Here is a 24,081-nt window from a genome sequence, read left to right as displayed (position 1 = left end):
GCCAGAGATCTTAGTGACTCACCAATGCTGGGTGATGACATTCTTCCTCACCACTGCCTCTCATTCTTTTCTCTCTCTGATTTTTAATTTTTATTGCCTGTTCATCTGGGTGTGTTTGGAGAGAAGGATTTTAAAAAATAATAAGTTCATAAGAAAGAAAGAAACTTTTTGGTTACTGGCTTGGTAATCAAACCATCATTTCAAGGAAGCCAGATTTGTCTTTACAATCATCCATTACTGGATGCAGGCATGTAGAAACTAAACATTAGACTATGAAAAGTAATGGGTGAGAAGAAGTTATCTATAAGCAGGCTACAGCGTGACAGAATGATTAAATTAACAGCTGGTTAAGACAAAGAATTTGTTAAAGCTTAAGTCATGGTGATAAAATGGGACAGAAGTTTTACCACAAAGTTATTTCTTGGGTGATAGTATACTGAAAAGAAATTCTTTACCTGGCTGCTGTGTTGGACAGATTTCTCTGATAACTATAAAAGGTTTGCAGCAATACTCTCTGCACTATCTGGAAGCAAAATTTACTTCCATGTAATCAGAAAAATGTTGGAGAATTTGTGTTCAATACCAATTATTAATTACAAATAATTTTTGCATATAAATAAACTAAATAGGAATGCATAGTAATAGGTGATGTGCTTAAAAAAATCAAATGAGGGTAACAGTAATTTAATCTTATATGCTGGAGAAAGATGGAGTTCACAATTAAAACAATCAAATACATCATATCTAATTTTATATTAGATATAAAATATTATTGAACAATACCTAAACATTTTACGGTGCCAAGAGCAAATGCAGAAGCAGCTCGTGGTTTGTTAGTTACAAGAGCAAGTTCTCCAAAATACTGTCCTCTTGAGCATCGAGCTATTTCAACTGCTCCATTCTCTTCTACATCTGGTTTACCCTGAAATATCAGGTAAAAAAAGAGAGAGAGAGATTGAGTGCAAGATTTGCTGAACAGTTGTATAAGCAAAATAAACAACAACAGTAACACTTAGAATGCATCAAGATTTCAAAAAAATAAAATTATATGTGTTTTAGGGATGTTTTACCTTCCTTGTCATTATAATCCTTACTTCCCCAGATTCCACAATGAAGAAAGAATCAGCCATGTCACCCTGTAGAAGAAAAAAAATAAAGTGAGTAAATGAAATGTGAAATTTAATTTTAGTTTCATAGCAACATTAAAATATTGGCAGCCAGTGCCTTGAAGTTAACCTTTTTGATACCTACTGCCAAAGAAACCACTTTTAATGTAAAATCCACACTCAAGGCACAAAACAATCAAAACAACTATACAGAACTGATAGCAAGTCCTTTCCATGAAAAGACACAGCCTATACAAAAAGCAGGGGAAAAAAAAATTATGAAAGATTTTAGGATCCTTACTCGTGTTTCTCCACCTCTGCATAACTTCCAAATGATTTCCCTTACAGAGTTTCCAGTATAAATAAGCCTGTAGGGGCTGTATCTGATATCCAATAAATATTTTTGGTTGAGACAATCTCAGTTGCTTATCCTAAAGATTTTCCTAGATCACAGGGTCATAGAATATCCCGAGTTGAAAGGGACCCACAAGAATCAGAGAGTCCAACTCCTGGCTCCACACAGGACTACCTAAAAATTAAGCTTTATGTCTGAGAGCATATACAGCTAAAAAAAGGTAGGTCTTCAGTACTCTTTAGTGTAAATAATCATTCCTTTATGTAGTTAGAATTTCTAAAAACATTAAAAATATTGACTTGTTTATTTATACCAACAAAAAGGGATGTTTTTCAGAGTACTGTGTAAGTAAAAAATTAGCATATGAAATAGTATCACCTCTGCCAGATTAAGGCCATCAGATTAGATGCCAGATTCATTTTGTTTCTTTTGACAAAGAACAACATAGTTTAAAACCATGTACTGTTTATAAATAGTATAGCAATTGTTACCTTTTGGAAGAGAAGAACTAAACCAAGAAACAAACAACTGTACCTGAGCAATGATTTGTTCCCCATCTTTGTACACTTTGGTGCCAATCACATCAACCACTTTCAAACGCTCCGATACCTTCATTTAAAAAAAGAAAACATGAGAAATATTTGATTAACATTACAATACTGGACTTAGAAAGTCTCTTTATTCTTCACAGAATCATAGAATGGTTGGGGTTGGAAGAAACCTTAAAGATCATCTCATTCCAGCCCCCTGCCATGGGCAGGGACACCTCCCACCAGACCAGGCTGCCCAAAGCCCCATCCAGCCTGGCCTTGAACACCTCCAGGGATGGGGGCAGCCACAGCTTCTCTGGGCAGCTTGTGCCAGGGCCTCACCGCCCTCAGAGTGAAGAATATCCTCCTAACATCTCATCTAAATCTCCCCTCTTTTAGTTTAAAACCATTCTCCCTTGTCCTGTCATTATCTGCCTGAGCAAAAAGTTGTTTTCCATCTTTTTTATAAGCCCCCTTTAAGTATTGAAAAGCTGTAATAAGGTCACCCCGCAGCCTTCTCTTCTCCAGGCTGAATATCCCCAGCTCCCTCAGCCTTTCTTCACAGGAGAGGTGCTCCAGCCCTTCGATCAACCTTGTGGCCCTCCTCTGGACTCTCTCTAACAGCTCCACACCTTTCTTGTGCTGGAGGCCCCAGGCTTGGATGCAGCACTCCAGGTGGGGCCTCACAAGGGCATACTTCTTTCCATGAATCTTTACACAGAACAGCCTATCTTTATTCTCCTGTTTTGATAATCACTAAAAAAGGAAGAGCTACTGAATAGCATTTCTGAGTGTATGTTACAGTTTTAACAGCTAGATGTTCTGATAGAGCCTCTGTTTTTGTAAGAAGCCTATACACCAAGTCTTTCTAAGTTATTTCAGAAAAGCATGCATGTAAAAAATGTAGCCATTAAATGAAAATATTTTGAAATTTCCTACGTCATTTTTTAATTTTATTGACAAACCTCAAGTAAAATTAAGCTCAAGAAATTGAAGGTAAAAGTAGAAAAAAATATAATTTTTAATACAATGTTAACAACTGTTCTTTATCATGAAAATTCAGAAATAAAAAAAGTATGGCCTTTGCAAATACTTTCAAAGTACAGTCTTTATATACTTTTTCCAAAAAAGTATGCCAAATGTTATTGTTGAGAAAATTTTAATTCCGTATTTTACGACTGCAGAAGCAGAATCTTATCAAGTACCTCTGATACAGCCATTAAAGTAATGCAATACAAAGCTTACTTCTAACGATTTAAGGAATGGCAATGACTCAATAAAATTTTCATACATTCTTCTCTTTTTGGCATTATTTTTTACAATGATTCTTCGGAACGTTACCCTGTCCTGTAAACACAAAGAGAAGAAGCGAGTTTAGTAACAGAAAATATACGTGCGGTAGAAAATGCTTTAGAAATGGCTGAAGATGTTCAAATTACCCAATTATAGTCACTCAATTTAGCCATAATACTAGCTGTCTAGACTCTTCTTACAGTCATTTGAGAAAGAGATACTCCTCTAGAGGTCATTCAAGAGCTCCTAAAATTAAGCTCCTGATCTTAAACAGGTTGTGAAAAGCTTCTCTGCCTTTTGGCAGAACATACATATAGAGTTTACTTTTAGACAGTAGACAGATCTGCTTAAACAGGTTGCCTACATGATGAGCACGGAGTGGTGTGAACAACAGCTATCCCAAATATAAACCATTTAATTCAAAACAGGAAAAAAAAATCTAACCTTTTGGGGGTCAATTGTGTATTTATTAGTCTCTGTGTAACAAGTTAGTGTTTGATGGTTTACAAACAATTTTGGGTCTTTAAGAAGTCCACAATATTTAAATATTTGATTTACAAAGTTTCTTCAACATCCCAAAGTCCCACATACATTGATATGTAAAAAAAGAATTTATTTTATGAAAACAAAATACATGAATCTGGGTCTTAGATCACAGTAAATCCACTTTCTGCTTTTTCAGGAGAACAAGACTCATTGCTGCTCTAAAGAACCAACTGGACATTCCTTGGTATTTGGCAATTGAAGTGAAATGGACAGATGGAAAACTACATGTATGCTGTTTTCTTCTCTTAACTTCATGTGACTATGTCCTGGAGAGAAAAGTGAAATGTTTTATAAGTCTTCACTGCAACAGGTGAGTATTGCTGGCCAACACAACCCAGTCCAATTTAAAGCTATTCTCTTAGTGTCCTAAACTCTGCAATGATCCCAGAAGTCATACAAATTAAAAAAGAAATAAAAGAAATTTTGCATGAATAAATATACATTTTGCTTCAATGGGAAAATAATGTTTTGGGAACAGTCATTAAATTGATACGCAATTCTTGAAGAATGGCTAACCAAATTTTACTCTTTCTGCACATTCTGTTACTGTGGACAAAGATCCAAATACTGTAACATTGATAAATAAATAATATTCATAATTGAATTTTACTCTGAAAGCAAAGGCATTTCCTATCAAGTTGTGGGAAAACATTTTGCAATTTGGAAAATTACCATTAAAATAGAATAAAACAACATTTTTAAAAACAAAAAAAATCAACTCTTTTCTTGAGCCTCAAGTTTGCTTCTGCAGTTTCTGGAAAAAGTGTCAGGAGTTCTCAGAAGTTTTAATATTAAAACTTTCTAAAATCTTTTTTTTGATGCTGTGGTAGCATATCAGTGCAATTTATATAATATATTTAAAACAAATGAATAATACATTACACAAGCATTTCACTTACCAAACCCCAGATGGCACCAGGAGAGGTAGCTATAATTGTAGCTGCTCTGGGTGTATTGTACATTAAGGCCAACTCACCAAAACTTCCTCGGTTATCGTAGGTGCCAACACACCTCCCAACACCATCACATTTTACATAAATATCGTATGTCCCTCTGTTAATAAAATAAATGGATACAGTGAGTAGCATCGAGGTCTGTTCTTTGCTAAGCACTCTCACTATATTTTTATGCCACAAATTCAAAAAATAAAGCATTTGAAATACAGGCAAATATAATTTTGTTTGCTTGAATTATATTAAGCACCTTGCAGAAACATCTCAATCACTTCAGTAAGTAATAAAAGTAGTTCCTCTTTAAAGGGAAGGATAAGGTTACTAGTTTTGACAGCAACTCACTGTAGAAACAGACTAGATTTACAGTGATCTATTGATCACCAGAATTGTATTTATTAAAAATGAAGATCAAACACAGTATCCATGTTTCTTAATTTCGTTTTAACCATACTACATACAAATGTAACATATTGCTATGATATGACCATTCAAGGAATAATACAATTCATTTAACTTTCAAAATAGTAATTTGAAAGGTAATTAGAAGAGATTAGGACACAATGAATACATATGAAAAGCAACGTAAGATTCTGATATAAAGAGATTGTGTAATATAAACAAATATATTGCTTTTTGTTTTGGGGAAGCAACAAAATCTGGTATCTCGTAAAACATGACTAAGCCATCCTCACTGACTGATGCTCAGCCACTGCTTTGTTCAGTGCTGAGTATTCTATAGTTCATGTTGATAAATCATGTGGATGATTTCCAAACACCACTTTCCAAAGCTCAGATACTGTTCTACTGCTTTACATTTGTTCTATTTTCTTTCTTTCATGCAAATGAGTAAGAATCAAGTACAAGTACATAGAGAAACAGATATTTCTCAGCAGACTTTTTGCATAATACTTTGTGCTATAAGACAGCATTCACCTATCAATGACGTAGAAGTTGTCACCATCATCCCCTTGATCAATGACATGTTCCCCTCCTTCAACCAGCTTTTCAAACATCGCATCCAACACCTGAGACATCTGTTCCTGTTTAAAAGAACATGGAAAAAAAAAAGTAATTGTCATCTGCTTTCAAAATCTTACTCTTCAAATTAAGTAGCTGCTCCACCTCCCAAATATGCAGAAAATCCTTAGGGACATAGAAATGTTCATGCTACAGAAATGTGCAGATCAATCAGAAAGATAATTTTCATTTACTATTTAGAATTAACTTCTTCTTCTTCCAGTGTTCAGATCCCATCTTCCTTTCTTATCTCTACCAATGACAACACAGATCACGACTGTGAAATAAATTGCTCATGAGGATCCAAAGGTGATTTTACCTTTCACAGAAACAGAATTTCACCTTTCATAATTACATATTTTTGTCCCTTATTGCAAGCAATACACTTACCTGGCTTTGCCTTTAGAAATATTTTATAGAATCTAAAGTTTCAGAATGATTGCAAAGTATTTTGAAAATCTAAATTATACAACACCTGCAGCACTTTGGTTGAGTAAATGCTAGACTTGTTGGGAAGGAGGAATGTACACATGGTTATAAAAATACTTTATTAAACTGAATGGAATATGAATGTCTAGAGGGAAATGTTAACAGATTAACAAAATGTCACCTTCTGAATGACTGTCTGTTAACAAAAACAAACCACTAATTATAGAATTTGTCTTGTATGTTGTAAACCTGCTAGAACTTAATTATTCATGTTAAAAAAAAAAACAACAAACGCAACTCTTCTGGGAATTGACATGAATCCTAAAAGGTAACTTAATAAATCACGTTTTATTGTCAGTTTATTCAGCAATATACTTAAAACACTGAGAACAAGCACAAAATAATCATCTACTTTTTGTAGCTTATTAAGTATGTATTGCACTGGAACAAACAGATTCTACTGAAAAACACAATATAGATAAGCCTGTAGATTGAGATCCTCATGCATTTTACAATGGTTCCTTTTTAGCATTTCCAACCACTGCAAAATGGCATTTACCTTCCAAACAGAACCAGCCTAAGTCAGTCCGTTAGAGCCCTTCTGCAGTCTATGGGCAGAGATAACCATACCATGTATCTCAGAATCATTCTCTAGAGATTCCTCCTTCTTCCCATCAATGACAGAGAGCTACTATACCTCAAAGTTAGATACTTAAGTTTTAGATAGATAAGGTTAGATGGAATTAATTCCACCTTTAATCTATTGAATTCCTTCACTTCCACAAAGCTTTTAAAAATACCAGTAGCACTGCATTATCAGATCCTATTTAAAAATGGAAGCAGCCAAATACAATTTTACTTTACAGAATTAATTTATCGTGTGTGGGCACAAAGAACAACAGATGGGCAGCATCTACTCTCAGTATAGATCATGGTAAACTATAGTAAGACATCATGCAGTGTACCTAGGACAGAAAGAAATCTTTTAACTGTCTCTCTACTTAGTACCTTTCTTGGTACTAAGAACATTTTCAGTTTTCTAAGTATGAACCAAACTCACGAAAACCAATGATTTTTCTGGTAGGTAAATCTATGACTTTTTAGACAGCCCAGTAGAATTCACAAATACAGCTCCCCTTTAAAAACTGTTCTAAACACTTGAAGTTAATACATTTGAGAGCTAAAATAACTGCTTATTATCTGCTGAAGTACGACACACATTTTAAGTTTCTCAGTAAACTGCAACTAACTCAAAGACATCTGGGCCTAACCCTAAAAATTTCTACATAGAGTAACGATAGAGCAGACTGCAACAGCCAAGCCAGGCACATGGTTCTTGCTCTCACCATAAGAATCACAAAAGCTGCTTGCCTAGCTTGCTTCTGTGTGAATCCTCTTGATTCCCTGCCAAACTGAGGCTCAGCTTACTGGCACTCTCTGTAGCTGCTCTGAAAGGATAAAGCCGGGTAATTTCAAAATTAAAAAGTAGATCTGTTATCATATGCAAAATTAATTCCAGCATTCTGTAGAATGGCTCAGTCTGAAAGCGTTACTTTTTAAAAGCAGTTCTGGTTTATAAGATAACTTATAAAATAAAACCAGGACATTTTTTATAGAAATGTTTAGATCCGTTATGTGTAATGCTGTGTCAACCTAGTAATCCATATTCAAAGAATGATACTTTATTGAAATGATAAAATTTTAATAGAAATAAGATTTATAGAAAAACAGAAGTATTGAACATGTATGTTGTGCGAGCTGTGACTTCTGCTAGAATTTCATTGTCTTAATACAGATTATTCAAACATTACAAAGTATCTCTTTTTCTTAAGGACAATGTACTCCACAAATATGAAGTGCCAAAACTGAAGTTTAAAGTATATGAAATTTGATTCTCTGTAATATTTATTTATATACCCTGATTAATAGCCGCATTCTGAACGATGAAGCATGCAAATGTCAAAAAAGCAACATTCTGGAGAAAATTATGGGGATCTTGTGTTGTTGCCATGAAAGTACACTTTTAACACCTTCCTTTGTGAAAGAGAAAATACTTTAACTTCCTTAAGAATGAAGAGGCTGAGTAAGAAATCAGATTTTCTGAAAGATGCATTCACAATACAAACCAAGTTCATGTACCAAGATTTTCTTTATAAAGGTATTTTTTTTTCTTTTGAGGTGTAGTAGTTATTGCCTTTCTGTCTAAAAGTCATTAAGTTCAATTGTTAGAAAGACAGTGTCATTATTCTATGATTTCAGAAAATAATTTGCTATACAAGTGAATAAACAAGCCATAGTTACTGTCTCAATCATCCTTGCTTTCAGGTGTGGATTTAAAATCATAACCACCATACAATAGCCTGAGTTGAAAGCAACCCACAAGGATCATCGAGTCCAGCTCCTGGCTCCACACAGGACCACCCCAAAATCAGACCGTGTGTCTGAGAGCACTGTCCAAATGCTCCTTGAACTCCAGCAGCTCAGTGCCATGCCCACTGCCCTGGGGAGCCTGTCCCAGTGCCCGACCACCCTCTGGGTGCAGAACCTTTCCCTAACACCCAGCCTGACCCTCCCCTGTCCCAGCTCCATGCCGTTCCCTCGGGTCCCTAACCATTCGGAAAGAGGAATGTCAAGGAGCATCAGCTCCCTCACCAGCACCAGTCAGTACGATACATCACTGTTGGCAGTATCATTGTCGACGTGGATGAGCAGCAGCATGAGTCTTAATGGTTTTTGCATCATCCTTGATCTGAATCTCTTGTAAGTAAGAATCTTCAAGTGAGAACAAGTCTGGTCAACAGATTGGTGGCTCCATTTGCTGTAGAAAGGCATGCTCATCTGTGCAGTGGACTTTTCAAAGATCCTGTCAAGCTCCTGTTTGTCCTGCCTGATGCTATGCATCCTTTACCTGGCAGCTCAGCACTCTGACCACAGCACGTCTCCCACATCGCCCCTCAGCCTTCAGGAGAGATGCTAGACACTCTCAGGAGCCCGAGGCACAGATGGCTGTATCCTACCTTTGGATCTAGGTTGAAACCTCTGATGTGTCACGGTTGGCTGGTCCAGTTGGTGTGGGGGAGCACTGCCTGTGGCTCATCATCACTGTTATTGCTAAGTCTAACAGTCTCACAGTCTTTCATGCACTGTTTCCAGGCCACCTTCAAGCTCCCATCTGCACAAGCTGCCCCAGCTGTAAAGTCTCTGTTAGTTTGTCCTCTTCACTGTGCTCCAGGGAGCTCTCTCTTCTCACTGGCAGTTACAGAGGTGATCTTCAGCAACACTTCAGCAGGAGCCTGACACTCTCTGACAGTCTTCATGTGCAAAAGTACTCTAAACACTACACCTGTAGCAAAAAGTAATTGCCCCCTCTTCCCTTTTATCCCATGGTGGCTACATGAGACTCTAGCATAGAAGCAGAATTTTAATGTCAAAAACACGTCTGGTAGTTATTGTGGTGCCTGTGAACAGCACAGCACCTAAGCAGAGGTTTTATGAATCTCCCAGAGTTAGGAATTATTTTACTGTGCCTAAAGTGAAACTTAGGTACCAAGTACCTTTATGAGTCTAGGCTTGTGGTGACACCCATGCAAAAATAACATGTGTAAGCCTGATGTATTGTCATTTCATATCTGAAATGTAAAAAATTGTGTGACTATTGAAATCAGTTACAAACACAAGACATGGCATGAGACTCAGAAGAACAAAACCATGATAACTGGTTTACTAAGGAAATCCCCCTGCAACAGTGTCTGGTTCCATCCTTCTTGCCAGATCATGTGAAAAACTACAAATAATCACTCCCGCATCTCCTGACTTTCATTCTGTATCACATAAAGTAACTATTGTCCTCCAGATGAATGTTACATTATTCAAAAATAGTATTTTAGCCCCAACTTCTTTTAAGTCAAGAAAACAAATGTGACAATTACATCTCAACACAATTCCTTGAAAAAATATCAGTTAGATAATGGACATTGAGCACAACTTAAACTTCATCCAGTCATTAGTGTGCCCTTGACAAAGAGCTTCTGATTCAGTCTGGAGAGCTGACCGACCACGACACGCCCTTTCCAAATGCCAATAGCTTCTAACTGCCGAACTACCAAGTCATTTGCTACCACTGTGCCAGCTGTGTGTCTTCTGAATATCAGCTTACAGATTTACTGTGAGCTATTTGGTAAAGGGAGAAGAACAAAGTTTTCCACACTCAATTCAAGAGCTCTTAAACTCTGAGGCTTCCAAGGAGCATCAATGTTTGAATTGCTGATACAAATTCTTGCTGTTTGAGAAAGTGCCACCAGTTCTGAATCAATCAAGGCATTGCAGATAAAATGGGAAGTCGGACATGATCATCACTGAAAATCAGGACGACAAATGCAATGAAACAGACAGAGTACCAGAACAGGGAGAAAAAGAAGAGACAGAAGAATTCAGCGAAACATAGGCAGGGAAACCATGAGAAGAAAAAACAACAACAAAAACAACAAACAACATTAAATCAATAAGCCAGGATCTTGGAGATAAAGAGTGAATTACAGAATACATGTCTCCAGCTCTCCATGTTTGTTTTGCAGAACAAAAACCATGTACATATACTCCCCTGGAACTCTGATATAAATGTTAGCAGCACTATTGACCCAACTAAAAATATTTAGCTCCCTTGTGTGATATCTACTTGAAAAATAATCAAAGGCATTTATTTCTTCACTATCAAAGAATTTATTTTATATTTAGATGTATGATAAACATTTTTGAGTATTAACCAGTATTTTCCTTAAGAATTTACCCTAAACTTCTTCTGCATGGTTATATTTAATATATAACACACACATTAATATATAGTTGTTATATTCTGCCTCTGACATATCCCATGCATGCCCATCAAGTTAGGCTTTTATATTTACTTTATTTATTTATATGTATTTACTTTATTTATTTATTTTTAGTACACTTTTTATATTTTGTAACTAGCCCCTCTGAGTAAGTTGGCTTACTCTTTTTAGCAGTTTGCTTTAAAAAAAAAAAAAAGCAGAGGTAATACCAAGTTGCAAGCAGTTTCCTTATGATGAAGGCACCTTACACTGGGCAGTTCTGTTATAGAACATCTTCAGTAACTGATCATAGGCCAGGTGGAGAGAATCCCTGTTCACCAGATACAACGTGAATGTTAATTTTGCCTTACGGAAAAAAGAGAGGATTAAGGGCAATTCTATTTGTTTGGGAACCCATTAGTTTGCAGAGTTTTGTGCCATCTAGGAAAGCAGAGTATTAACGTGTTCAGGCATTCTGGGCTCTCTCACTCATATATACATATTCACTTTAAGTGCTCCAACATCTGTAGTCCTAATTTTTCACCAAAAAAAAAAAAAGAATCCAAAAACATTATGAGAACCTTTCGTTAGTGGCACTTTTCAATGATGCTTTGGCCTTAAGTGTAAGACTCCACTATTCATAAAACATGGCTGCATTATGCTTGCTTTCATCCTCCCCTGCGTTAATCAATTCTAATTGATTAATCATTATTTGTGCTCTCTTATAATAATTCCCCAGGTGAATGAGTGGCAATATGCCCAGAAATTGCTCTTGCATATTTGTGGAGAATATGTATAATTTATTACCTTTTAAGGGTCAGATCATATTTTAAATATTCTCTACAAGCTTTAGCGGGGCAAAGATCTCCAAAATAAAATTTATCTGAAACAAAAGAGATCTAAAACTGTTTGTGGATTTTTGCTAAAGGAAGGGTTCAAACTTAAAGTGCAAGGGTACAGCACAATTTCAATGGTATCAGTCCCTTCAGCCTTGCAGTTACTCTGATAATAGGTTGATTTATCAGTTGCTTTTTTTTTTTTCTCCAAACTGCTGGCCTATGGGCCATATCTAGCCCATACCGAACAAACCACATAGCTTGTTGTTAATCAGCCTCAGCAAGTTTCGTCTTAAAAGACAAAACCGAAAGAATAACTTCTAGAAGGCTGTGTTGGCCAGTGAATGAGCTGCTGCTCTTCCTCTCAGTGATAAAACAACTGTTGGGGTGCATGCACAGGAACAAAGTCTAGTAGCAGCAACTTGGGCTCATCACAAAAGTAATGCTAGGATTTCTGGGCAATGGTGTGGCACACAACAAAGACTACTAAACAATAAATAATAATGTGGTCTGATAGAAAGAGACTTTCTGGTAAGAAGAGCAGAAGAGATGTTTAGAAGAGGAATAGGTTAAACTAACAGAGGCTAGAATGACAGTGTGGGGAGAGGGAAACAGACACGCACCTTTCTCTCGTTTAATTCACTCATCCACACAGTTCTGCTCCTGGAATTTCTCGATTCTTCCCTGATTGAGTTCTCTAAAAAGTAGCTGAAGAACCGTGAAAAACCTCCTTCCCTCATCTTGTTGCACATGTTTCAATATATATTCTTCTTCCAGGAACTTTTTCAGTACTGTTACATGCTAGCTAAAGGGGATATTGAGTGACCCCAACTAGATGGGAAGAGATTAAGCCCCCAGAAAGGTGAAAAAAAAGGCTAAAATACTTTTTTTAAAAAGTGTTTTTTATATAAGAGAATTAACTCAGGAGTGCTTTGCCGAACTGATATTAACTGACCAGTCACATCCTCAGCAACCCACGAAGTTAAAGAAAGTTCCAAGATAATTCAAGGAACTTTACAAGGAATTATAGGAGTTGGTCTTTAAAGCAGATATTGCTGCTTAGGGAATTGTACCAGAGACTAATGCTCCTTTATACTATGCTGCATTTTCAGTCAGAGCCATTATGTGAAATACTTATATTTATAAATACTTGTCCATAAGTTCACCTATCTAATATTTAAACACTGCTATCAAGTAAACGCAGGCTTAAGACAATGTTATGTGTTTAGAACGTCCTAAACCGTCTCAGAGCCTGAAGGTTATCTTTGTGTCCTCTCTCTCATTTTGTCTCACATTCGAGTGGTTGTTTTTTACTTTTATGTGAGGCCTCCTGTTTTTTCAAATGGGCTCTTTAATTAAAATGCCGAGCAGTACTGTAAGTCACCTCCTAACTACTGCAGCTTCTCCTTCTGCTTTTATGATATCCTTATCTTATCTTTTCATTCACATTAAAATACAGTGCGTTAGGGTAGGATAAACTTTTAACAAAATGTGAACCCCATCTCCCATCACATACTGAACACAATTCTGATCATGCCTCAGGACATGCTGTTATGCTGCATTTCAGAGTGGTGCCCTACCTAGGAATGGTGTTTGACACCTTGCTAAAAGGCCGTCAGGGAAAAGCCATTAAGCACTTTACATTCTCTCTTCCCCTCTACTCATTGACCTCTGCAACAACATTTTTCATACACTTAACTATAGCAGGAAGAAGCTGAAGTTCAAGGCAATAAAAACAAAACAAAACAAAACAGTGGGAGCGTGAGATGATAGATACATGGCCTGACTTCTGTTCCAGAGACTTTAGCTTTAGCTGCTGAAGATACTATCTCTTTAAGATGAAAGAGGTTTGGCTTTTTCTTTTGCTAACACGCCAGACAGTGAATTTCATCAGCCGGCGTTACACTCACTTGTGCTGTGGGGTGGAGAGGCAGAGGTGATGAAGAAATCTGGGATAAGAAAATTTAAATTGTTGCAACCACAGTCACAGAGCTCTTGAGTCACTGCCTAGAAGCAGAACAAGCAGGAGGAGTGGGAGAACTCCCCTGGGGACTGCAGATCTTAGCTCAACAGAAGAAGCAAGCCAGACTAAAGAAGGCTACGTTTTAATATGCTTGCTATCTTCAGAGCCCAGCAGCTTTCCAATGCCTTTTATGAGTAAAGTTATTATAATTAAAAATTCCTTTACAAGAATGATCATCTTTGACTTCCCAGAATGCTGTCTGTGAAGGATTTAAACTAGAAGAAAGTGTTCATAATCCACTGGACACAAACCTGAGCAAAGGTGAGTAAACAAGAAAAAACTTGGGAAATCCCAGGAATAGATTTCAAGGCAGAACTCCACAAGGGAAGGGCTCAGCTAAGAAGTCTTCTGCCGGATACCTGGAACTGACCACAGGAACTATGAACAGTTACAAGTAACTGATTCAGAAGCAAAAAGAAAGCTTCAAGGGGACAATGTATCAGTACAGCAACACAGTTCTTAGAACACCTCCAGCAACAGGGGTGGTGATCCCTTACAACTCCTTAGAGAAGCCATATGAAGTGCCCACACTGGAACAGCTCCATATTCTACGTCTACATATTGCTTTGATGTCATGCATGTCAACATTACCATATAGCTGGTATGAAGCCAATAGATCCCCGTCCCGCAGACCAAGTGGCTAGCGAACATTTAGACAGAAGATGTAGTTCACATTGGAAAATAAACTACATCTCATCCAGAGGACGATATAATAAGCAGATACTACCAAGAAACTGGGTAAAACCAAACTCAGGAAAGCAGTAGCCCCAAATTAGCATCACAACAGATTTTAGGAGCACATGATAATCTGTTAGGTCACAGGGCTTGTAGGACAGAAATGCTCGGAGACTAAACAGGAGGGATCTGCCAACATGCCATTGGCAAGCTAACGTAACACATGTCCAGCCAAGTGGAAGCCAGGACACAGCAGTAACAAGGAAAATATAAAATAAACCAATTTCACATCCAGAGCAGATGTCTCCAAACCTCTTTGTGTCCCTGAAGTTATGAAAATAAATAAATAATAATAATTCAATAATGGAAGGGACAAACATTTGGGTAATTTTAGCCCAAACCAGTATAGTGGAACAGCTAGTTAACTACCCATTAAATAGAGAGCAGGAGATCCTACGTCAGGTTCCCTGAAGTCCCAAGAATGCACACATTTGACTTCCTATGTTAGGACTCTTCATGCCCTCCTACAGCTCTAACTCTACGGCTTTGCAAAGCCCTGATGGGGTCTGTGGCTCACTGCTCCTCGGGGCCCCTGTGGGGATGGCTACCCTGGGTCAGAGCTTGGCTTTTGTGCAGACAGAAGCAGGAGCTGGGAACTCGCAGCACGAATTAAACTGCATTCTCTGTAACTGCACCTGGCTTTCAAACAGAGCTGCAGGCTGGTCTTTCCATTAGCTCCCTCTTGAATTAAATTTAAAACTTTTCATTCTCATGCTTAAAACTCTACATAATTATTCCCCCTGCTCCCCTGACAGCGCTGAATCAATTCTCCCAAGAAAGCATTCGGTGTGCTGTGAGTCATCCCAACCTCAGTATGCATGTTCTGATTGATACACTCACCTTTCCCTGAAACAACCCAGTGCATTTTTGTAGTATGAGCACCTTTGTCTGATCCAGGCCACTCATTCACTGTATTTAAGCTTTCTTAAAAGCTCAGAATTGTTTTTATAGATAATAGAAGGAAATTATCTGCACAGATGAAAATTATCTGTAGCATTTTTACAGTGTCTATATTAAGTGAAGTAATAATGTAAACATCTTGCTATTACCTTTCTCCGTCTATTGCTTAAGTTGCTCATTCAGTTACATCTATAGCTAAAGTGTAATTTTAGGTTTTGATGGTGCACTTAGTACACTTTTGGATGATAGGAAGTAACTAATAGACACAATTTAAAAGTTCTGATTAACCAATGACTTTATATAAATTAATGTAAAGCAAAATAGTTTTAAAATAAGAAAATAAGATACAACACAATCATATTAATACATACATTCAAATTAACGTACTTCAGGACATATATATATACTAAAACTGACAACAGTTATCAAAATGACACTTCAAGAGATTACAAAACGGTCAAAAAAGCATACATATGAGCTTATAAAAGTAAAATCCGTAGGTTCAATTCAAAACTTCATGAGAATTAATTCCTGTCAACATTGCTAAACCCTGTTCATTATAAAGAATCTCTTACCGGATCTAGGTTCTTAAAAAGAAGAATGTCCTTGCAAGCCTCTTGCAGCCTGTTTCTTTGATCATCTGTTTTAGGGTGAATAATCTGAGGGATAGAATAGAAAAACCTTTAAAGTGGTTATCTTACAGCAGCAATTAATTGAAGGGCTAAGCTAATTCACCTAAGTATTTTGCGCAATATTTTTTTTCCATGCTTTGTAACATTTTCCTTCCAAAACCTTCAGGATTTGAGTAAATAGTCAGTGATAACGCTGTATCACCACAGCATGAGCAAATGAAGCATGTCTGTATTTTAACTAACAAGATCTTCACATCTGTAGAATCCAGTACATTTCACAAGCCATTCCAGATACCTTTATTTCAACAATTTTTGAATAAACATTATTCTACTACTGTCTAAGCATATATGTTCTATAAAAGAAAAAAACAAAGCACCACTGTTATCCATTTGCCATGACTTCTTCCTAAAGAATATTTGTGAAATAATCTCTGTGATAAATTTATATCAGAGATTTAACAGTGTAAATGACAGACTTCACATCATATGACTGAGCAGAGATTTACTAAATTACCCATGCCTGGTTAATGTGACTATCAGTCAAGTTATTAGTTTAGCTCATAAGCTTATGATAACCTTTTTCCACTTTTATTAGCCAGAAAGTGGATAGAATACAAAAACATAGAGCAATCTTAAAAGTCATGATATTTCATATTAAAAATCAAGTAAATGCCTTTAAAATGGTGACTTAAGTAAAATAAGCAAATCTGTTTCATTAGCATTCCACATCTGATAATCTTAGTGATTTTATCATTTATCTTTTCTCTGCCTTATGTACATACTTTAATACTGATTAAAATACTGCAAGGTTGCAAGGACACTACTGAATTAGTTTTAATAGCAGGCACTCTCTGGGCAAATGTAATTGCATAAAAATGTTTCCATAACAAACCATGGATCACGGGTACAGTAAAATAATATTTAATTGTGTCCTACATGGGTGACTACTACAGAGAATTTTTAAATGTTCCTTTAGTAAGAAAACCCTACAAATTATTAAAGAATATTATAATAAGGATGCTTTTGGAAAGAAATGGTAATGTTGGTTACATAATTTAAATAATCAGCCCTATTTTCTTCCTAAATTTAAAGCCTGAGAACTGAAAAAATAAGTATTTAACTCAAAGTATTAAATACCCTAGATTCTGCGTCATCTTCTTCCTCATCAGGATCATAAGCTTCTGCACACACTGAAATTTAAAAAAAAAAGTACAATATTAATTAAAATATTGTTTTACAAGCTTTATATTTACAAATGCATTGTGTGGCGTACTAATAATATATAGCACTGAAACACGCCCAGCAGAGAACCACAGAAAATATTGCTGATAAGGTCCATAGTAGGTTATCTCCACACTGCTGGTGAAAAAAACTATATTTATGTAGTTTTTGGACATGTTTTCTGTGTTTTGAAAGACATCCAGTATACTTTTCAGCTTCCCAAGTAACCTGCTGTAAGAGATTTGACCTTACTATGGGCATATAAAAAGGGAAAGATCTAATCTTTGTGTCCAGTAGGGATTGCTTAAGTGCTGAAGAGAAAGGACCAGTTTAGACAGTGGAGAAAGTGTCAACACCATTTTGAATTCTAATCTCCAGCATTATTCTAATCCATTTTCAGCTTTGTAAGATCAGCAAATTTAACGAGCACACTCTCCCATATATAGTCCAGATTATTACTGAAAAAAAAAAAAAAAAGAAAATGGAAATAGTATCTTGAAAACGTAGGGCATCTGCTCCTTTTCTTTTATCCCAAAGTTCTGTTCTCTTGTTATAGGACACTAAATAGTTCCAACAAATCCATGCCCGCTGCTACTTGTACCTTTCCTCCAGGTACATATAAAACATTTGATTATTTGTCCATAAGTTCTCTAGGAACAAAAATGATCTGTAAACCTGTGACAGGTCTCTTCCCTTAGGTAGCCACCCCACCCTTTCAAGGATCAATTTTTCTGTTATTTCCCCCCACACTCTCTCATTTATCTTCTTCAGCTTCTCAATGTTAACTTCTAGCAGGGCTGAGGCTTATTTTACCAGTTCTTCCAGTCTCCAAGCCCAGCACCACTCAGGCACAGCCAACCTGGAGACCCCTGCTATGTGAAGTACTCTGTGGTTTGTCCTTTCTCTGCTCTTCACTGAGTTTTCCATACGCTCTTAATGCCACTGGTGAAGACTGACACAATTTGGTAAGCAGCAGAGCAACCCTTTCCTGGAAGATGCTCTTAGTGGTAATATACTCCTAGAACAATTTCTGTTATTGCTAATGTTTGTTCTTGTCACTGGATTGCATTCATTACCTTGACTTCGGCTTTTTTACTCCGTATCTTTGGCTATTCTTTTACATTTGTTCTTAATAAACCAAACCAGTTTTAATCTTCTACATGGTTCCTTCTTGTGCTTGATATAAATACGGAGCTTATAATTTAGACAGATTTATTTTACTGTGCTTTTGTTCTTTTGTGTGGTCACAATTTGAATTTGTTCCCTTTATATTGCATCTTTGTGGAACATCCAATTCCTTTTCTTTCTTTTCTCCAGACTTCTTTTCCATGAGCTTATGCCTCCAGTCCCTTTTCACTCTCTTGACCTGTTGTCCTAATCCTTTCAGGCTACTTCTTTCCCTTCCTAAAACGTGAACTCTGCCATCCCATGGGAATTCTCACTCACGTTGACTTTTCTCTCCCTATTCTATAGCAGTTTCTCCCCCAGAGTTGGTATCACATAGAATAGCTTCCCTTCAATGGCTTCTCCCAGTCTCTCAAAGTTTTGTCCGAAGTACGTCGTAAAACACGTTGGGCAGTCGGCATTCTTGTTTATTCTCTTCCAACTGATGACTGATCATTTCAAATCAGTCACCACCGCCATCACCGCCATCCCTGGACCCTGCTAGCTAATAAAAACCCTCACCTACCTGATCTCTTTGGTGGTCTGTGCTATGCAGACATAATGACAGAGCTCCTGAGCTTCTCCCCTTTCAGTATTACTCACAGACCACCAGTATGTCCACCTCCCTCCACAGCCCGGATCGCAGTACGAGTGTCTGAACCCGGTACGCAGCAGCAGCCTCTTCCTCTGCCCTGTCCGCCTTCCACGTCTGGTTCTGCTAGTTCAGTCACATTGCTCCTCGTGGATTAAGATTGCATGTCCTCTTGTTTATTCTCCCTATTTCCTATATTATTACACAAACACTTCCTAAAGTAGTCACCAGACAGACCCATTAACCTGCCCGTTACCCTATTAATTAAGCTGATTTCACTGTATTATTGCACTTATCATGCACAGTCCCCAAGGAAGTCTTGGCTTTCACCACCTCACCACCTCACGCACCCAGCAAATCCTAGATTGTCAACTTTATAAAACCTGGCAGCTTCAAAAACTTCAATAAATTTGATACGAGTCCCTCTGGAACTAACTGAAAGCTTTCTACCAAGTGTACTAGGAACTGGTTTTGGTTCCAGAGAAATATAAATGCCCACAAAAGGAAGTTTGAAATATCTTGAACAAGTATAATATTTTACCTCTAAATAAACAAAATGTTCCTACCAACTTTTTTTATGGCAACTATAGTATTTCTGTGATGTCTGAAATAAACTTTAGGGGGGGGGGGGTTATTTAAATAGCAACAATAATAGCACGCAAAGTAAGCATCGTAAGCCATCATAATGTAAATCACTACTTTGTCTGAACTGCTATCAGCTTCTGTGCTATAGTGCACGTATGTGTACATGGAAATCAACAGATGTGTATTACAGCGTGCTGCTGGGTGTATAAATAGTCAGTCTCAACCTGGGGTACAGGGACACCCTGTCCTTACCTCGAATAAAACCTCTAAGAGAAAAAAATTAATCAAAATGGGAATTTAATAGCATTGGTATTGTTATCACAGAATCGATAGGTCTCAGAAAGTATGGCTGAAGACTTAACAGCCTTCCAGAACACATAAAAGAAACTGAATTTAGCCTCATCCATGGCCATCCTGATCCATCTTACCAGTTCCTTTCACACAGCCTCAAGCAGGATCAGAACAGAAAGAGAGGATGTACCTGAGGTTTTCCACATCATCTGGTGTCTCTGCTCTAAATTCACTTTTCTCTGCTAGAAGCTCATTTAAGTCAGTCACGCTATTACCAGCAGATACTTCCATTAAATATTTCTTCTTTATCATTGATTACGTGCATTATATTTCTTTAATAATTGCAGTTTCTTCTGGCTAGTGTCCATCTTCCCAAGTTTTAAAATGATTTATTCTTATCTGCCATGAGAAACTTCCCTTCTAGTTTCAGTTCTGTACTTATTTTGTCTTGGCTTATCTTTTTGCCATGATTACAGATGCATCTTTCATTTGGGTCACAACTTAAAGATTATACAAATGGTGTAGCTCTGCAGTTTTAAATGTGCAATTTCTTTTCCTCCATTATTTCAATAGTTTGTCTTACAGACTTTGTAGTCCAGTAATGTATTAATTTCTGGGTGGAGAGCAGTAGATGGGTCATGGAAAAACTTAAAACATTTTACTTCTGTTCTTGAAATATGTTTTTTGACATTACTACAGTCCACTGAATTTCAGGACTTGAAAACTGGGGTGTGGCCCATTAGAACCCCAAGGATATAAATCATCTAGAACTAAGTAAGATGCCTCTTCTGAAGACATCCACATCTGCAGAAGTGATCTGGGTTCCAATCTCAGTTAATGGGGAGAAGCCATCACTTTTATGACGTGATTCATCTGACCTGTATTACATCCCCAGATTAAAAAAAGATTAATTACAAACGTGACTAACTGGCTGAGCTAAACCCTATCCTTCCTGAGATGAGTCCTGCTGTTTAGAGTAAGCTGCTAGACTGGTTTCTGCACTTCTCCACTTAGTCCATATTCTTTGGAAAACAAAGAAATAACTCAGCTGATGATGACAGGTTGCTCATGCAATAGCACCCCTTCTTTATTCTTTTTGTATATTCCAGGGAGACAGTCTGTGGCCCCAACTCTCTTGTCCGAGGCCTGACTGGCATCACAGACATCATTATTCTGAACCACTCCACTGCTGGTGGCTGGAATACTCGTAATGTTTGGTGTTTCATTTTCCTGCCTCCCCAGCTCATTCCACATTCCCAAGAGCACACAGTACAGGCTGACTTTATCATGCTCAAACACCCTGTCACATTTTGCTACGTGTCACTGCTAAATTTAATATCCTACCATTGCTCAAAAAGCAGTCCTAATACAGTTCTTAGAGGCCCATTTCACCCATGCATAAGTACAGCTTTAAAAATAGTGATACAAACACTGCACATATTTCTCCTTTGGCTCCTAAGCTTAACTAATTGAAACTATTTTTATTCATTTTTTTTCCAATGGAGAATTATTTCACATAATTCACCAAGATGGACACAAGCACAAACACATCAGCACAAAGTATTTGTAGCAAAAACCCAAATTATCTGACAGCAGTGTGTTATTAAAATACATGTGCACTGAAAACCACACACAAATCTAGATGGATTGCTTTGCCAGCAAGAAGAGGCAAGCTTTTATAATCTCCAACTCTTTAGTCCAAGTAAAGTAAAATTTTTGGAATTCAGTTAATATTGTTTTACATTAAAAAAAAAAACCACCGGAAATAAAGTCACTTTAGATATGAATGAATTCTAAAATGAAAACTAACATATAGTTAGTAATTGTAAGATCACAAAAAAAAATAATGTTAAACATGCTCTATTCCCTTGGTGTATCAGGAAGTAAGAAGCTATCAATAATGAAATGAATGAAAGCTGATATGTAATCATAAAATATTGTATTACAATGAAAACATGCAGGAAAACAACCAATGTGTGGACTGTTTCCAAAGCACAGAAACCCCTAGTAATAAAGCATGTTACAAATAATTTTACAACAACAATAAAACATCCATGGAAGTATTTCTTCCTCCCATTCAGGCCAAATCAAGACTCCACAGTTTTGTCAGCACAACTATCAGGCTGCAGTACGAAAACAACCCATCTCTTGCCATTGTAGCTATGGCAGCATGCCCTACGTCCCTACAAACATCCCAAATACAGCAGCGATGCCCACCCCCTCGTACAACAAGAACGTCACTTCACTGGTTTAGCCAGATGGAAGTCACAAAGGTGACTTAACTGCAGGGTGAGATTTCCCCCCAGTTTGTCAGGATGTACTTCTCCATCTTCTAAACATAGAACAGAAACATGGTGCACTGAGACTCCTGGCACAGCAGATGCTAGTACCAGACTGGACTGCAAATACTGCTGCACCTTCATCAAAGTTTCTGACACTATTTGCCACAAAAATCTGTTTTTTAAACACATCACCAGTTCCTAACACTGCAGGAAGCAAGCAAACTCTGCACTCCAAAACCCTGCATTTCACAGATAGCTTTTATTGAAACAACAGCAATCCTGTGTGATGGTAGCAAAAAGAAATAACTGGTCGTGGTCTCTGATGGTCATGATTACCAAGCCTGTATTATTTCTAGAGATGGTTTTGTCGGGACCACATAGAAGACAAGATTGAAGAGCTGTAAGTAAACGTAAGGACTAAAGAACAACCCAGTGAAAGAAGAACGACTTTCTTCTCTGAGTGCACAATGAGATGAGAGAAATTTTACCTTGTTCCACGCAGCACACAGAGAGGCAATACCAACTGGCTCTACTGCTGACATCCTCCATTTGGGCAAAACACTGAAACTATCTCAAGGACTTGCTTTCTTTAAACGCAAACTAATTTGGAACAAAGCATGATCACTGTGGCTATTGTTTCCTATGATACTGTCAAAAACAGAGCATCTGAGAAATGCCTACACCTGACAGGGTCACTAACTTGAAACTTTATCTAGGCACAATTAGGTGAATTAATATACACAATGCCTGAGACATTATAATTGTGTTATTACTGTACTACATATGGAGTATTTACATTACAAATGCTATCCAAACTAGAGTAAAAGTATGCATGCTCAGAAAAAAGCTCTAGCAATGATAGAGACATGAGTATTTTTGAGATTTCCTCACATGAAAAAAAAAAAGAAATAAGAATTTCCCCTCCAGTCTACTAGATCTATGTGATATCTACTTTTGGGTGGTGCATCACTTAACACAAATAGCTAAATGCTCAGGACACCAGCCTCAAAAATTCGAAGCTAGGTAAAATCAGTCAGTCTCCTCTTAATTATTAGGAAGATGGCCTTCAGGTCATTAGGTGGGGACTGAACTGGAGGATTGGGACCACTGCCAACAAAGTCTGTTTCAAGATGGACTGCTCATGAAGGACTGCCTGCTCTGCCTTTCAGTAAATAGGCTGAGACTTACCAAAGACTGTATGCCAGTTGTAAATACATACCAAACACGCGGTTTGTTCTCAGCTACACAGCCTAACAGCAAAACATTTTGCCAGAGTTGGAAGACCATGCTCAGCCTGCGCTACGTGCCTGCAAGAAATCAAACACTTTAGAAGAACTAGTTCATTCAATCAATTTTTCCATTCTATTTTCTGTTGTCCATCTGCTGCTACTGCTATTTTAAATTAGTCAAACTTCAATATATTTCCTCCAGCAATGCTAAATAACATGAGGTGCCTAATAATAAGATGTAGCATCTTGAATGAGATCCACGCCAACAGTGAGTCATAGATCCTCCTAAGGAGTCTCCATTCAGAAGTCCACGTGAAGTTTATTCATGTTACATCAATCCTCACACCAAAGCAAGGATTTCATCAAGATCACACTGAACACCGTTAAAGCCCATCTGAAGAAACCTGATGGCCCACACAAGGCATTTTTAGAGAACTAGTTGAGTTATTCATGTGTGGGTGCCTTTGCACTGCAAGTTCCTTAATACTTTGGAATATAACATGGAAAATTGTGACGTGTTAGACTGCAATATCTTCCTGTACTCCACAGGG

General features: G+C 37.3%; 1 protein-coding gene across 3 annotated transcripts in view; it reads right to left on the bottom strand.

Moving 5' to 3' along the window:
- Positions 1-24,081, bottom strand: part of PRKAR2B (protein kinase cAMP-dependent type II regulatory subunit beta) — an 81,483-nt gene that overhangs the window by 2,931 nt on the left and 54,471 nt on the right. For all 3 annotated transcript variants that reach the window (XM_080582367.1, XM_080582368.1, XM_080582369.1), the window contains 8 exons: positions 17,304-17,356; positions 16,110-16,193; positions 5,717-5,823; positions 4,730-4,883; positions 3,237-3,338; positions 1,996-2,070; positions 1,071-1,136; positions 784-922 (listed from right to left, as the gene is read on the bottom strand). In XM_080582367.1, coding sequence (XP_080438493.1) covers positions 784-922; positions 1,071-1,136; positions 1,996-2,070; positions 3,237-3,338; positions 4,730-4,883; positions 5,717-5,823; positions 16,110-16,193; positions 17,304-17,356 — 780 coding nt within the window. The remainder of the gene's footprint in view (positions 1-783; positions 923-1,070; positions 1,137-1,995; positions 2,071-3,236; positions 3,339-4,729; positions 4,884-5,716; positions 5,824-16,109; positions 16,194-17,303; positions 17,357-24,081) is intronic.

The sequence above is a fragment of the Anser brachyrhynchus genome (assembly GCF_964034855.1).
Source record: "Anser brachyrhynchus genome assembly, chromosome: 1".
NCBI classification, from domain to species: Eukaryota; Metazoa; Chordata; class Aves; order Anseriformes; family Anatidae; genus Anser; species Anser brachyrhynchus.
Note: the sequence above shows the minus strand (reverse complement) of the source record. Positions and strands in the feature narration are given on the sequence as shown.